Source organism: Dermacentor andersoni, chromosome 8 (genome assembly GCF_023375885.2).
Source record: "Dermacentor andersoni chromosome 8, qqDerAnde1_hic_scaffold, whole genome shotgun sequence".
Lineage (NCBI taxonomy): Eukaryota > Metazoa > Arthropoda > Arachnida > Ixodida > Ixodidae > Dermacentor > Dermacentor andersoni.
In genome coordinates, this window is record NC_092821.1 from 56,072,750 (window position 1) to 56,086,762 (window position 14,013).

The 14,013-nt window shown below is 45.0% G+C and overlaps 1 protein-coding gene across 1 annotated transcript in view; it reads right to left on the reverse strand.

The window, feature by feature from the left end:
* Positions 1 to 14,013, reverse strand: part of LOC126538927 (uncharacterized) — a 169,753-nt gene that overhangs the window by 26,142 nt on the left and 129,598 nt on the right. The window contains exons 9-10 of the mRNA XM_072289678.1: positions 13,834 to 13,898; positions 9,159 to 9,254 (exon numbers count right to left, since the gene is read on the reverse strand). Of these exons, the coding sequence (XP_072145779.1) occupies positions 9,159 to 9,254; positions 13,834 to 13,898 (161 nt within the window). The remainder of the gene's footprint in view (positions 1 to 9,158; positions 9,255 to 13,833; positions 13,899 to 14,013) is intronic.

The following is a 14,013-nucleotide window of genomic DNA, read 5'->3' on the forward strand; positions in this document are numbered from 1 at the left end:
CAGTGAATAGCATTGGAGAGATTGTGTCTCCGTGTCTTCATCATCATCATCATCATCAGCCTGGTTACGCCCACTGCAGGGCAAAGGCCTCTCCCATACTTCTCCAACCACCCCGGTCATGTACTAATTGCGGCCATGCTGTCCCTGCAAACTTCTTAATCTCATCCGCCCACCTAACTTTCTGCCGCCCCCTGCTACGCTTCCCTTCCCTTGGGATCCAGTCCGTAACCCTTAATGACCATCGGTTATCATCCCTCCTCATTACATGTCCTGCCCATGCCCATTTCTTTTTCTTGATTTCAACTAAGATGTCATTAACTCGCGTTTGTTCCCTCACCCAATCTGCTCTTTTCTTATCCCTTAACGTTACACCTATCATTCTTCTTTCCATGTCTTACCCCTTCCTTTATAGATATATTCCTGGTTTTCTTGTGTAGAATTCAGGTAGCTGTAGAACCTTTGTAGACATGCTCCAAAGTATTTACGTAAGCATTGTGTACTCCTTTATTACGTAATGCCTCTATGACTGCTGGTATCTCTACTGATTCAAATGCCTTTTTCGTATTCTATGAAAGCCGTATAGACACGCTTATTGTACTCCGCAGATTGCTCAATAACCTGAATAATGACATGGATGTGACAAATTGTAGAGAATTCCTTCCTGAAGCCAGCCTGTTCCTTTGGTTTACTTAAGTCCAGTGTTGTCCTTATTGTGCCCTCATCATTCAATAAGTGCATTGATTGTTCCGAGTGAGTTCTAAATAACATAAAACCTTGCAACAGAGCCAAAGGAAGGTTAAACACGCGTTTTTCAATGCATGATCGCTCAGTCTCGCTTGTATTTCTTTTAGTTAGAGATATCACAGTGCACCAATATTACCAAAGGAATGCGCAGAAATTTTACGGGAATATGATGAAAATAATAACATTCATAGCATTTCGATGTGCAAATTTCTTGCACGCTGTGTCCACGAGTTACCTCCAAATACATCTCATGCAAAAGAAATCTTTCATTTATTTTGTTAGATACAGTGGTGTTATACTTACGTGACTCTACGGATATAGATTAGGACTAAGTATAATTTTTTTTTCTTTCCACGTCCTTTAATTTAGAACTTCGTGGAACTGTATCTATTACGGCGTAGATCTTTTAACCGTAGTTGAGTTTTTAACGTGTTCAATGCATACCGATTTAGAAATGAAAATACGAAGCGTACACTCTGTCACACACAAAGAAACAATGCTTTATATCCATACAACGGCAGATAACGGGTATTAAACACTAAAATGGACCACTGCTAAGTGCGGAGTCTCTAATTAGTTTGCAAACTACACAATTAGGTCATCAAAATTCACCCATCACCATGTGATTCGTGATTCTATGTGGTAAGTCAGACTAGGTCGCGGCCGGAATGGTGCATACGACGAGTTGACTACTTCTGAGGTACCCTAGCTGGAGCTTGGAGTCGAGACGACGTGGCACAACGGGCACGAGCGCAAGCCAAGAGCGAAGTCCAGGCTCATAGAGGATGTGGTCTGTCCGCCACTCGAAGCCAAGCAGACGTACACCAGCTGCAATGTTTTAGCCGTAGTGTCAGGAGCACCAGGCATAGACAGGAGCCAGGACCCACAGTCCAAAGGCTGCTTCTTCCGCCGCTGCTGCCTTCCTCTGCCCTTACCGTGGCACCGCTTCCGCCTTCCACGCTCGCACAACGCTACTCAGCTTAGATAATTCTCTTTCCTTTTTTGCTTGCCTTTCTCGGGTGCTTTTACACGATCATGCTTGTGCCTTAATCGTCGTCGTTTTCTTCGCCTTTTTTTGGCAACACAACGTGTGTACCTTACGACGCTACCCCGCCGTTCAAGTTTTTCCCTTAAAGGACGATAAACAGGTGCACGTCACGTCATTGCGACTGTCACTAACAGTTCACAGTGATAATGACATGGAAAAACATGTGTTTTTAATAAAGAGCACCAAGCCTTTGATGATACACAGCAATCTTAAATACAGGACATCATTGTGTATGTAACGACGCCTCACATTATCGCCCTTCATATTTCCCTGTTTAGAAAAACCCTGCTTTTGTATCTGATTACGGGTAGCATAGTTATACCTGGGTTCTCGAAAAGACCGAAGGCAGGTCTAGTTATCTTCTGAGGAATATCCCATTTTTTACGGTATTCGCTACATGTCCTTGCGTGCGGCTTGTATCTGCTTAGATACCGCACTTTTCTCTCCTGTGTTTACGTTCAGCTAAGGCGGCCTTGTCTCTGAGCAACTTTGTAAAAAAGGCGAAGTAAATTCCTGTTCGCTTCCTTTGTTCCGAAATGTGTAAATGTGATATTCAGGATATTTTGAAGGGAAACTATGGTTTGTTTTATTGCGACTTAGCCTTCAGGCTACTTGATATCTCATTTGAGTTTGACCCTCCTACTGTGCCTTGGTGAGTCGCTCCTTGGTTGCCATCCTGCTGCTAATGTTATGCTCTGAAATGTCTTCGGCTTTGACCCCTTTAGAAGGAGCCAGAGCATCTTTGGATCTACTGGGAATAGGTGAAGGAATCAGCCCGGTTGTTTTGCACCTATATAACATTATGGTTGCGTTCTCCTGGCTCAGGAGCCTAGGATTACATCGAAAGTAGGTGACTTCTTCCATACTGCCACGGTTTCTAGCGCAAAGAAAGACCATGGAAGGGCGAGGCGAGTCTTAGGTAACAAGTGCGTGGTTTCGTCCGCTAATAAAATGGGGATTTTCGCTTCTGTCAACTATTCTGGGGATACCAGACTCGTACGCACTATATTGATGTTAGTTCCCGTATCCCGGAGCACGGAAACATCCAGCGGATTGAAAAGAGCAGGCATCACACGTAAGTTACTGAAATTCTTGCACCCTACGGCCATCTGTCACCGCTTCTGCATTCATATAGCCGTGCTCTTTTGGTTTGCATCGTAACCAGATGAATTATATGAATCATCAATGAGAGAGGTAGATTTATCGGGATGCTGCGCTGCGTGTGGACACATTCGCGTTTCATGTCCATAGCGAGGGATCTTCCCCCAAAACGCCGACTTTGTCCTTGCCTGGCTGTAAGGGGTTTTGCGGCCCACTCCATCACACAAACAGCACCCCTGAAGTACAGTGGGAACGTTGTGGTCAGGTCTTTGACTGAGAGTATGTCTAACTTCTGCTTGCTTCCTGAAGTTGTACAGGTTGCTCTGTTGTTGAGCCTTCATAAACTGATGAGGTGCTTCTGTAGCAGCCCACAAAGTGCGGGGCTCTCTCTCGCGAAGAAACGTCGCTATTTTGTTTATTTGTGACATATTGCAGGCCGTGACGCCCAAGAAGGAGTGGAATACAGAATTATAACAATGGTAGATTGCAATATACAAATTCAAGCAAACCGAGCAATAAGCAATCCTACAATACTAATATGAGCTACGCAACATGGTCAGTTATAAGGTCAATATAATCGACACAGTAAGGACAGAGTTCCAATCAGTGATTGTCTGAGGAAAGAAAGAATGGTGAAATAAATTAGTGTTAGCAAAGTACAGGGCAAGAGAAATGTGGTGGGAATGTCGCGTTTGTCTAGTCGATTATGAGATTTACGGTGAGGAATTTAATCCAAGTTTCTGGTTAGTTAACAAGTATAAATAATTCAAGCGAAATTATTTGTGGTGGGTCTGAAGGGTTGGGATCAAATTCAATTGCATTAGTGCTGAGGCGGAAACGGTTCGACTTTATTGCGAGAAAATGAAACAGACCACCTTCCTTTGGATCTACTAAAGTGCTTCTATGTTAGTCGTAGTTTGCGACACCCATACAATGCATGCCTATTCTATGTTAGGCCTTATAAAGGTTTCGTATGCCAGTCTTTTAACCTGGACAGCTGTATTTTTTAGTTTATGGTGCAACACGCACAGTTTACGTAAGGCAGAGGATCAAGTATTAGAAATGTGCATGTTCCGCCTCAAGTTGCTTGTTAGTGTCATACCAAGATACTTATATTCGTTTACTTCTGTAATTAGGCCTGAACCCAAAGAAACAGAGAATTTAAATGGATTGAGTTTTCTGGCAATGCGTAGTAAAACTCTTTTCTAAGTATAATTTTGTACCCCATCTACTGCCCCACGTGAGAGTTTTGTTAAGGACCCTGTTTAGTACAACCTCATCATCAGCAGACCGGATCTCATTGAAGATAATGCAGGCATCCGCATGCAAGCGAATCTGCACGGGTTCATTAATCAAATTGACAATGTCGTCACAGTATAACAGAAATAGCCGCGGCCCAAGCACACTGTCCTGAGGGACACCAGGTGTGCTTGGCATCTTCATATTTTACGTCATCCTTTTGATACTTTATATCATCATTTTCATATATTTATTGCAGTTTGCTAAGAACTGTTCACTCGTGACCAACTCAGTAAGACCGTTTAAAGTTTGTGGAGCCTCTCACAGCTGTAAGTATCTATCAATATAGCCTCTTAGCTAGCAACTTACTGTGCAGCCCTCTCTCTGTTCTGAGGTTTGGATGCGTGAAAACGTTCGCGTTAACCTGTCGTGAAGCGAAAACACTGAAGCAGAGTTATTTTGAAATTGCCATAATCTGAAGAGTCTTGTGGAGGCAGTCTTCGGTACACCCTAATAGATTCTCCGGTGAGGAACATGCTGAGTGCAATGGCCCGTAGTGATTTATCCTAGCATTGGCCGGTGGCAACGCGCTGAAATCCGTTGAGCCAAGCAGCCAGATTGTCTCGGGCATTCTCAAACAGCGGAAGAAACGTGCGCGGGTTTAGGTTTTCTGAATGGGCCACTTGAGCATTTTCAGGGGGTATGACCTGTGGTATGTCCCCTCGGGCTGCATCCATTTCTACGGGCTTAAAGCGTAGCTGAAAGCTACAATTCTCGGATTCTGCTCGAGCTGGTTCAGACGATGCACGCTCTATTGCAAGCCGTTATTGAAACTTATTGGCCACTGTTTCCTCCACTGTGCTGTCGTCGCAATGATGCTTTTCTTCGTCTATTACCCACTCTCTCAGCTTTGCCCTTGACAAGCCTAAGCTTTCCCCGAGTTCCATTAATGTACGGGTGTCGATAGTCCAGATTAGATGCTTGTCCGACATAGAGTAGTTTCGTCCACTCGTGGACGCCAATATCTCACGGTGTAGATCTTTTCACCATAGTAGGTCCTTTAATGTGGTCCATACGGACCATTTATAAAAGAAAATACGCGGCGTATACTCTGAGCACACCCACAAACAATGCTTTATATCAATACACCGACCTATAACTGCTAACAAACACTACTGCTAGTGTGCAAACTACAGACTTAAATCAGCAAAGTTCACGCATCACCGTGTGGTTCGGTAGGGGGAGCCGGACGAGGTCACGGCCGGAATGGTGCAGACGACGAGCGGGCTGCTGCTTAGATACCCTAGCTGGGTTTGGGAGCTGACGACGTGGCAAGGCGGGACATCAGCGTAAGCCAGTCAGGAAGTAAAGCATCATAAAGGCTGTGGTTTCTGATCCACTGGGCGCCCCGGAGAAGTATACCAGCTGCCATGGTTGAGCCGTAGGCTTAGGAGCGCCAGGCATAGGCAGGAGCCAGGAGCCATTGTCCAAAAGGCTGCTCGTTCCGCAGCTGATGCCTTCCTCTTCCCCCACAATGACGCCGGTCTCACCTTCCACACTGACGTCATGAGGCTCTCCGAAGATTATTCTCTTTCTTTTTTAGCCTTTTTCGGGTGTTTTTGCACGATCATGCTCGTGCCTCAATAGTCGTCGTTGTTTTCGCCTTTCCTTTGGCAAAGCAACACGTGCACATTATTATGACCGTATCACATATGATAATCCTGGTTTAGAGGATATCGGACTGTTGAAATGAACTTTACACAATTATTTTGCTGAAAGTAGTCCCTTCAAATGCAGTACTCTGCATTGCACAGATCGCAAACACAGAACGGATTTGCCTGGACGACGACAACCAATTGTTTCTTCGACTGAACAAAGGCATGCACCGAAAAGAACCAGAAATTTAAAAAGCCCTCTGAGACACGTAACACCGCTTACGTGTGAAAATGCTAAATCATTATACCGTCTGTAGACCTCGGAACATCATGAATGCGCTCATTTTACGATTTTATGACGTGGCGCCACCTCCTCACTGTTGGCTGCGCCGTCATGTTCCCAATGACACAGGCTCTAAGCTACACCGTTAGTCAGCCAGATGGTCACAATGTGCCATGTGCAATGACGAAAGCACTAGGCACACCATTTGTCCGCCAGAACAGTGGCGCCGCCGTGGCGTTGTAAAATCTTGTGTTGGTCCCGCACCCTAGAAGCCACGATCAGATTGCCACCCACACCGAAATGTACCAATTACTCTTTCGAAATCTATTAATTAACTTTGTTTACAAACTCCCGAGACAAATTTGACGTCAATCCGATCATTTTTGACGCCTTTTTGCTATTTGTGCAGTCGGTCATATTTTTTTATCATCTGCCGGCTACGCGATGCCGACAGATTTTTGCATAATAGTGCATATAATGCTTTCGAATTAAAATGCTTGGGTGGAGTTTTTATCTAAGGATTCAAAGATCCCCATAAGCCGAGACAAAAATCACTTCACACACGGTCCACTCATAGAGCACGAGAAGCAGAAGCACAACAATCGACATACAGGAACACTGTTCCCGCCTTAGGTAAAGTGCGCAAGATTACTGTCGGGCACTTCTTGAGAGGAAGTTCCGGGCAAGGAAGAAAGAAAGGAAAAAAGAGCTTGGTCTTAAAGTAAACGTCACGCATTCCTTCGGATGCGATGTCTGAGTGATGTCTGTCTTTTGCGAAAAGGGATGAAATCAGTCTAAAATAACCATCACGCACAAGTACTTCCCATCATTTAACTTGTTTGCATAAGAACAATTTAAAACCATTTCTAAGTTATCATGCCAACGATCACTTTGAGGACAATGCTTAAGAGCTCACGCTGTGTAACGAATATTTGCGACGGCTTTAGCAGGAAGGCGTGGAAAGATTTCTTTCCTAGTGCCGCCAACTTTGTGCAGACGTAGGGTTTTCGCCGGTTCCCACGATCATCTTGAAGGATAGACATACGGTCGAGCGCAGAACATGCGAAGGAAGTGTCTTGGTCGCATGCGCTTTGCTATAGGGTTCGTTCGGTTTGCGACAGCAATCTGACATACACCAGGTGGTTTCGCTTCATAACACGTTCCTGCGAACGCAAGCTTGGTGCCGCGGAACCTGATAGGCATAATATATGTCCGCATGATCCCTCGCTTGCGCAAGGAACGAGTTATTGACTAGTACAATGCGAAAGCGGTGACGGGAAGAATTCTTGCCGGCAGGATTTTGTGTCTGTCGCTCGTGATTCCATGAAATCGAATTACAGGGGGAAAGAAGGCGCGCGGCCTGCCGCGATAACTTATGCACTGGTGTAGCCACCTAGTGCTATTTTTCTCGATTGGCCGAAGTTGCTTGGAAAGTTCTATAAAGTATTCGGCCACAACGTCTTGTCCGCAACGATGCTGCCCGTGTTATCCTTCGCTCAACAAATGAGACTGCTCGCGCCCACACGACTTCTGGCGAGGGGCGCGCAGCTCACGACAGCACTGTAGCTCACAACTGTGAGAAACGGATAACTAGCCACGCGTGCGCTGCCCAAATTCTTTTTATCTGCATTCATTTTTTTACAAACAATGTCAATACTAGGAAACGGTTGGCACAGCCTGTAGCAGAGCCCGCGCGGCCCACAGTCTCCCTATGGGAGTTTTGCGTTTGCCCACATGTCTAGTGTTCAAAATAGTGGTGGAATCACAATATCCGCACAGAGTTTTCGGTTTTGTGCAAGGCGCCCGCTAAGATGCTCGCGCGTTTGTCTAGGTATGTTGAAAAAATCCGAGAACGAGTTTAGTGGTTCATAGCAAAACCAAAACATACACAAGGAGAAGTTATTCTTAAAAGAGACTCCGTGTTTTAGGAGTTAGTATAGTACTTGTAAGACTCCCTAGGTAATCAAACAACGACTTTCACTAAAATTGACAGAAGCCTTCTTTACGATAACTGTCGACTGTAATGAGCTTAGTATTCAATCAGTACAGCGACACAACGTAAAACCACCATCAAAACGAGTTGAGCCGTGCACTGCCAGCAGGACTCCTCCTTCGCGCTTTTCTCAGAACACTCGGCGCTATCTAGCAGAGCTCCCACGAATCCTGCGGTTTACCTCCAACATCTATGGCGCGCCAGTGCGTGCCAATGCTAGGAAACGTGTGATGCGGCATCCACGCTCATCTATCGCTCTGTCTGGTGGTGGTGCGGAGAAATCCAGGACAACGCTGAGAATTATTCCCGTGTTTGGCGCACACACACTGGCACATACTGAGTAACCCTAGTTGGGGAGACGTTCATTGAAGAATGCCACATATGCAGCGCATTCATGGCGCGGTCAGGTCAAGCGTTGGAGAGAAAGACGTTCACTGAAAAGTAGCGCATGCCCAATGCATTTATGGCGCAGCCTCGTAAAGCGTCGGGTCGCTGTCCTTGAGGAATCCTTGTGACGTAGGCTTGATTTCGTCGTGCGTTGGAGAAATTTAGGGATCCTTTTTGTTACTGTGGAGCTGCCCATTCTCAGTGTCAGTTACCAAGCTACCCAAGTTTGCTTCAAAGACGTTCATTCAAGAGTAGCATACACTTAGTGGCACATACCCGGATACCGAAGATGACATCAAATAGGTTCACTGAAGAGAAACACAGACCAAATGGCTCATACCCAGTGCTAAAAGTCGGCGTCAGAGTTTTTTTCGGACAGCTGTGCCTAAGCAGTCCTGCATCTACAGCGACCCATGTCGGCATGAAAGAGGTTCGTTGAAGAGCAGCACGAACGTACGCATTGCCACATACTCAGTAACCCAAGTTGATCCGATGATTTGTTACGAACCTTGTTCCCGAAGCACACCAGCCCGATGTACTGCACACTCCATAATGGACTACCCTGAGTGCGTGAGGTATCCTAAGCATGCTGAGCCATTTCTTTTATTTCCATGATTTCAAATAAATTCCATCTGTGTTCTTAAAATAATCCTAATAGATTAGTAGCTAGGGTGACGTACTTACGGTGGCTGAACAAGGTATTCTTACCTGCGTGATTCAGCGGGGTACTCATTACAAAACAGAATGGGCTTGAGAAGAGTATGGTATACAATCTGGACACATCTGTATCCAGCTGGCCAGTGCCTGCATTAGTGAGAGCTTTGGATTAGGACATTTCTTTAAACAAATTTTGGGCAAGCGGGTTAATTATCAAGACTACTAAATAACGATGCATTTGACATATAAATCCTCCTTGAACCGTCAATAGGTTTGTTCGTGCTGGACACTTTCTGAAAATGAGGTCATACTTCGGCTGAGGCCAACGTGGGTCACTCCTAATAAAGCGCTAACTCGCGAAAAATGTTCATAAAATAGTTTACAGCCATTGACTTGATGTCGTAATTTCTGGTGTACTAGAGAAGGATAAGTGTCATACCTGTGACACTGAACAAGCTTTTATGTGCAATTAGTAGGCAATCTTATTCAATATTCAGCAAAAACAAAACCTAAAAGCCTTAGCTACGCATGACAGTCACCCTAGATGCATGTAATACAGTTCACAACGGTTAACATATATACAGCTGAAAATTTTGGCAGAACCCATCTCACGATGTCTGTAGGCGGTAATGCGTTTAGCATTCAATCAACTTAGCAACACAACGTAATGCCACCTTCAAAAAGAGTTATGTATGAGGCGTATATGTTAGCGGAATTCCTCTTTCACGCTTCCTTAGGAATACTCGGCGCCATCCACCATTGGTGCCGCGAAACCTGCGCTTGACCTGCGAAATTCATTGTAAACACTTAGAAACGTGTCATGCAGCAACAGAGCTCCTTGCACGCACATCTTTTTGTACACGCAGCACTATCTAGTGGTGCTGCCCAGACGTCCATGCGTGGCTTCTCAGATGAGAAGCGACGCGCGGGGGTTTCTGCGAACTGTGAGGATTGTTCCCTCACTTGCCGCGCACCAAGCGGCACACACTCAGTAACCCAATTGGCGAGAGGTTCACTTAAGAGCGGCCCATACCCAGTGCATTCATGGCTCTGCTTGCTGAAGCGATAGCGTTAAAGACGTTCATTAAGCGACGGTCACGAAATTGTTAATTATTCAGTGTAACATAATGACACGATACTAGGGACGTGTATGCGTACAAAACCAAGAAAAAAAGTTTGCACCACGGCCCTTTTCTCTGGCACAAGTTCAGCAGCCGTGGACGAAGCATACTAATTTTGTGTCCTCAGGAAAGGACTGCTCAGAGTGTATGGGTGATTATTGTGTCGGAATATGGGATGAACAGTCGATTAATGTTACGATGGGCTCTACAGTTGTTCAATAGTGCCATCACACCTTCCATAAAGTTAGCACGAAGCAGCTGGTTAATGACGCGCTCGAAAGTATGCGGAACACTGCATAGGCTGAACGGCTTGCCTAAAAATCACGATGAGTAATTTGTATAACTTAATTAGTGTAAGCTCTTCGTGATCCGTTTTTCTTTTTAATAGTGACTGCGAAATATGGGTGTACACTTTGATGCTCAACCCGTGTCATCAATTCGGCGCAGAGCGAGACATCTTAGAGAAAATTCCAGCTTCCCTTACTTCATGTGCAAGAGATACTGAAAAGTAAGAGCAACTTAATGATGAATGTCCTTACGCGCCCACAGACTGTTGTTGCGGGTTCAGTAAAATCAACTACAATAAACTATAGCGATGCAAATATACGAGAGAATGACTTGTCTGGGCGATACATACACTATCTCTACTTATGCCCCTGTGGAAACATGCTTAGACGAGGATAATTCTTCAACTGGCTGACAATATACATTCGCTGCACCACTTTTTACTCGTTCGGAGCGTCTCTTTCCTTTAATTTTAAAGCACTGTAAAGAAAATTCGCAACTAAACTATTCATGATGTCGGTGTCTTATCAGGCGAACTTTTCCCAGAATCAGTGTAAACGATTCGCTGGGCCGATCCAGAAAGCAGTGCGTGATAGCTGTCCTGCATGATGCGATTTTATTGTAGTTTCCAACAGGTACAGATTCAAGAGGAAGTGTATAAATTTAAAATATATTATGGGATTGACATCTCATTAGCAAAGTTCTGACTAAGAGTGACGCCATAGTTAGGGGTCTAGAAACCTGCCACTACCCGCGCTTTCTTTACCGTGAGGCGAAATAAATCACATGTTCTAAAACGCGTCCATCGACATACAGTTGCTGCGCCTGGGAGTCTTTCTTTTTTTAACGAACGCTCAAAAAGTCGCATTCGCCTACTTTCGCATTCATCGATCGTTTGGTGATGATAGGGATGAGGCGAGGCATAATAATTTGAGTAGTGGAGGAGTTGCGGAGGTTGTTTAGGTGCGGGCACGAGCGTTGGTCTGCGCAGTTCTCCCCTTCATGCTGGTCTTAATAAGGTTGTTAAAGAAATTGGTAATAAATAATAATTGCTGGATAATGTGATGGCAATAAATATGGTATGAGAGCTGCTCTTGGGTAGCATAGAGTTATGATAGATGATATGATGGTACTTTTAACAATGAGCACTACCAGCTCAGGGTTCTTTTGACACAGTGTCGATGGCACAATAATGTTTACATGCACGCCTCAATTTCATATAGAAGTAAACTAAATGTTTTGGAAACTTAAAACGTCCAATAATTGAATGATTATCTGACTTGAATGTTGGGAGGCACCAATTTTAACTCTCATAGAGTTGTTGAAGTACAGCATGTTCGCCAGTCGTTTTCTTCTCAACAACCTATTTTTAAAAGCTCACACATGCCTAATCGTGATTCACTCGTGATACTCTCTCTCAATTGCGGGACGCATTTCGACGATTTGTAATTTTTAATAAGGGGAGAGGATACAAGAATGCCTCAACAAGATTCGAGGGCACGGGAAAGATTTGGGAGTGTGAGTGTGAAAACTGTAATTATGTCTCTTTCAAATTTAGTCAGGATTTCATGCAATGAAGCGGTGTATTGTGAAAGTTAAAGGGCCACAAGCACCTAAAACAGCGAGTTTGCTCTCCAGAGCGAAGATAGCTGCCAATAACCTAGCTCAATATTGATGATAACTATGATGATGATGATGATGATGATGATGATGATGATGATGATCTAGCGTTATTAAGTCTGGGATGGTTCATCGGCCTATTAGGGGTAATGGAGTTGTGGAAGTAGGAGATGGGGAAATGGTCAGCTACCGCGTACTGTCGTCCTGCATTTTTACCCCATGCGGAGAATGTCACATTCCACCGAGAACGCGAACAGCAGCTGTAGGAAACTGCCTCCCTTCGCTGAGGGATGGATGCGCTTTTCGGAATTGGCCATTTGCCCCTGTGCTTTCGTCGGAAAGCTGGATATTTTTAGCATTCCCCCAGGAAGTCCCTGTTGGTTGCCGGAGCTTCCGTATCGCCAGCTGGGGAACTTGATTGTACGGGTGGTACGTTTTCCGCCTTGTTTTGAGGAAGACGTCTTCTTTCCTTGTGTACTCGCCTGCGTACCAGAGTAAGTGTGGTACCTTATGCACGAATATTGACATGCGTGCAACAAGCCTACAGGCAGTAGGTTCTCCTTAGGCGTATTTTGTTGCAGGCGTTTACGCAACTGTCGTCTCTATCGTTTTTCAAGAAGGCTATATATTCATTTTTTTCACTTGCATGAGCACACAAATAATACCTCGCAGCAGCGGCTAATTGCTAGTATCGCGCTTACAGCGACTTGAGCTGCCTCGTTAGCTGGTACGCCGTCGTGGCCGGGACCCCCGCACACCAGAGTTTCGACTCTGTGCAGCATGCTCAGGTTCCTGCTTGCCTCTGCTATATTTCTTGTGACAGCGCCACTGCGGCCGGCGCGTAATATGCTCACCGTCGCATGACGTGTGGTATATGTCGTCACTTGTGAAGTACTTGGAGGTTCTTCGAGGCCTTCATGCAGTCTATTATGGGCAGCCAGCGGTTGGACCGTCTGGTTGTTCTTCATTAACACACACGTACTCTTCGGCGCGTGTGGTGCCAGCGTCGAGGCGGTGTATTCCACCTGCGGCTCGAGGAATATAGGGAGTCGTGCGGATGTAGTCTGCATTTTCAATAAATGATTATGAATTAAAGCGACGCTGTCCATAATGCTGCAAGTGGCACCTAAAAATACACAATTCGAGTAAAGAGGGCACCAGGATTTTCTTTAAATGTGTAGCCACCGACAGGTGTATGCACTATGTGGGCCGTTTTAGTCGCGCGACAGACATCAAGAAATTAATATTGGCGCGGTTGAGCAAAAGATAGAATATTTTTATGGGGAATTACATCAGAAAAGTAGAGCCATTTGTACATTATCTTAACGAAGATTGGGCCAAGTTCAACTGAGACAAGGTATAAGGACATCGTGTCCCATCGGATCACAAAGAAATGGGAGTTCATCTTGTTGGAGAAACAGCTCATTTGCGCCCTCTGTGTTGATATATTTGTCTAGCTGTCGGAGAGTTCAGGCATAAGGGTGTCATCAACCGAGTGTAACTAGGCTTCTTGGCTATGCAGAAGATAACTGCTGTTGTTCCAGGTCAATGCGGAAATTATGTATTGTATGCGGTAAAAATTTGTGAGCGTACGGAACCTCATGGTTTCGGCTACTGGAGAATAAAAATGCCACATAATATTTGAATTTCTCATGAAGTGGTCTTCAAGCGCTGAGTGCCGGTATTCTTTGTGTACTTACCATTGTACGCTCTAACACGGATGGTCGGCGGTCCATTCTTCCGACTGACATAGTAGGTTGTATTTCTGGAATTTAAAAGAAGAAATTAGCCTTGGAAAGTTCCCCACATAACTCCCTCGCCCACACGGGTGAATAAATTTGAAAAGGAGGTCACTGTTGTCACGGTATTTTGGCGGCTTC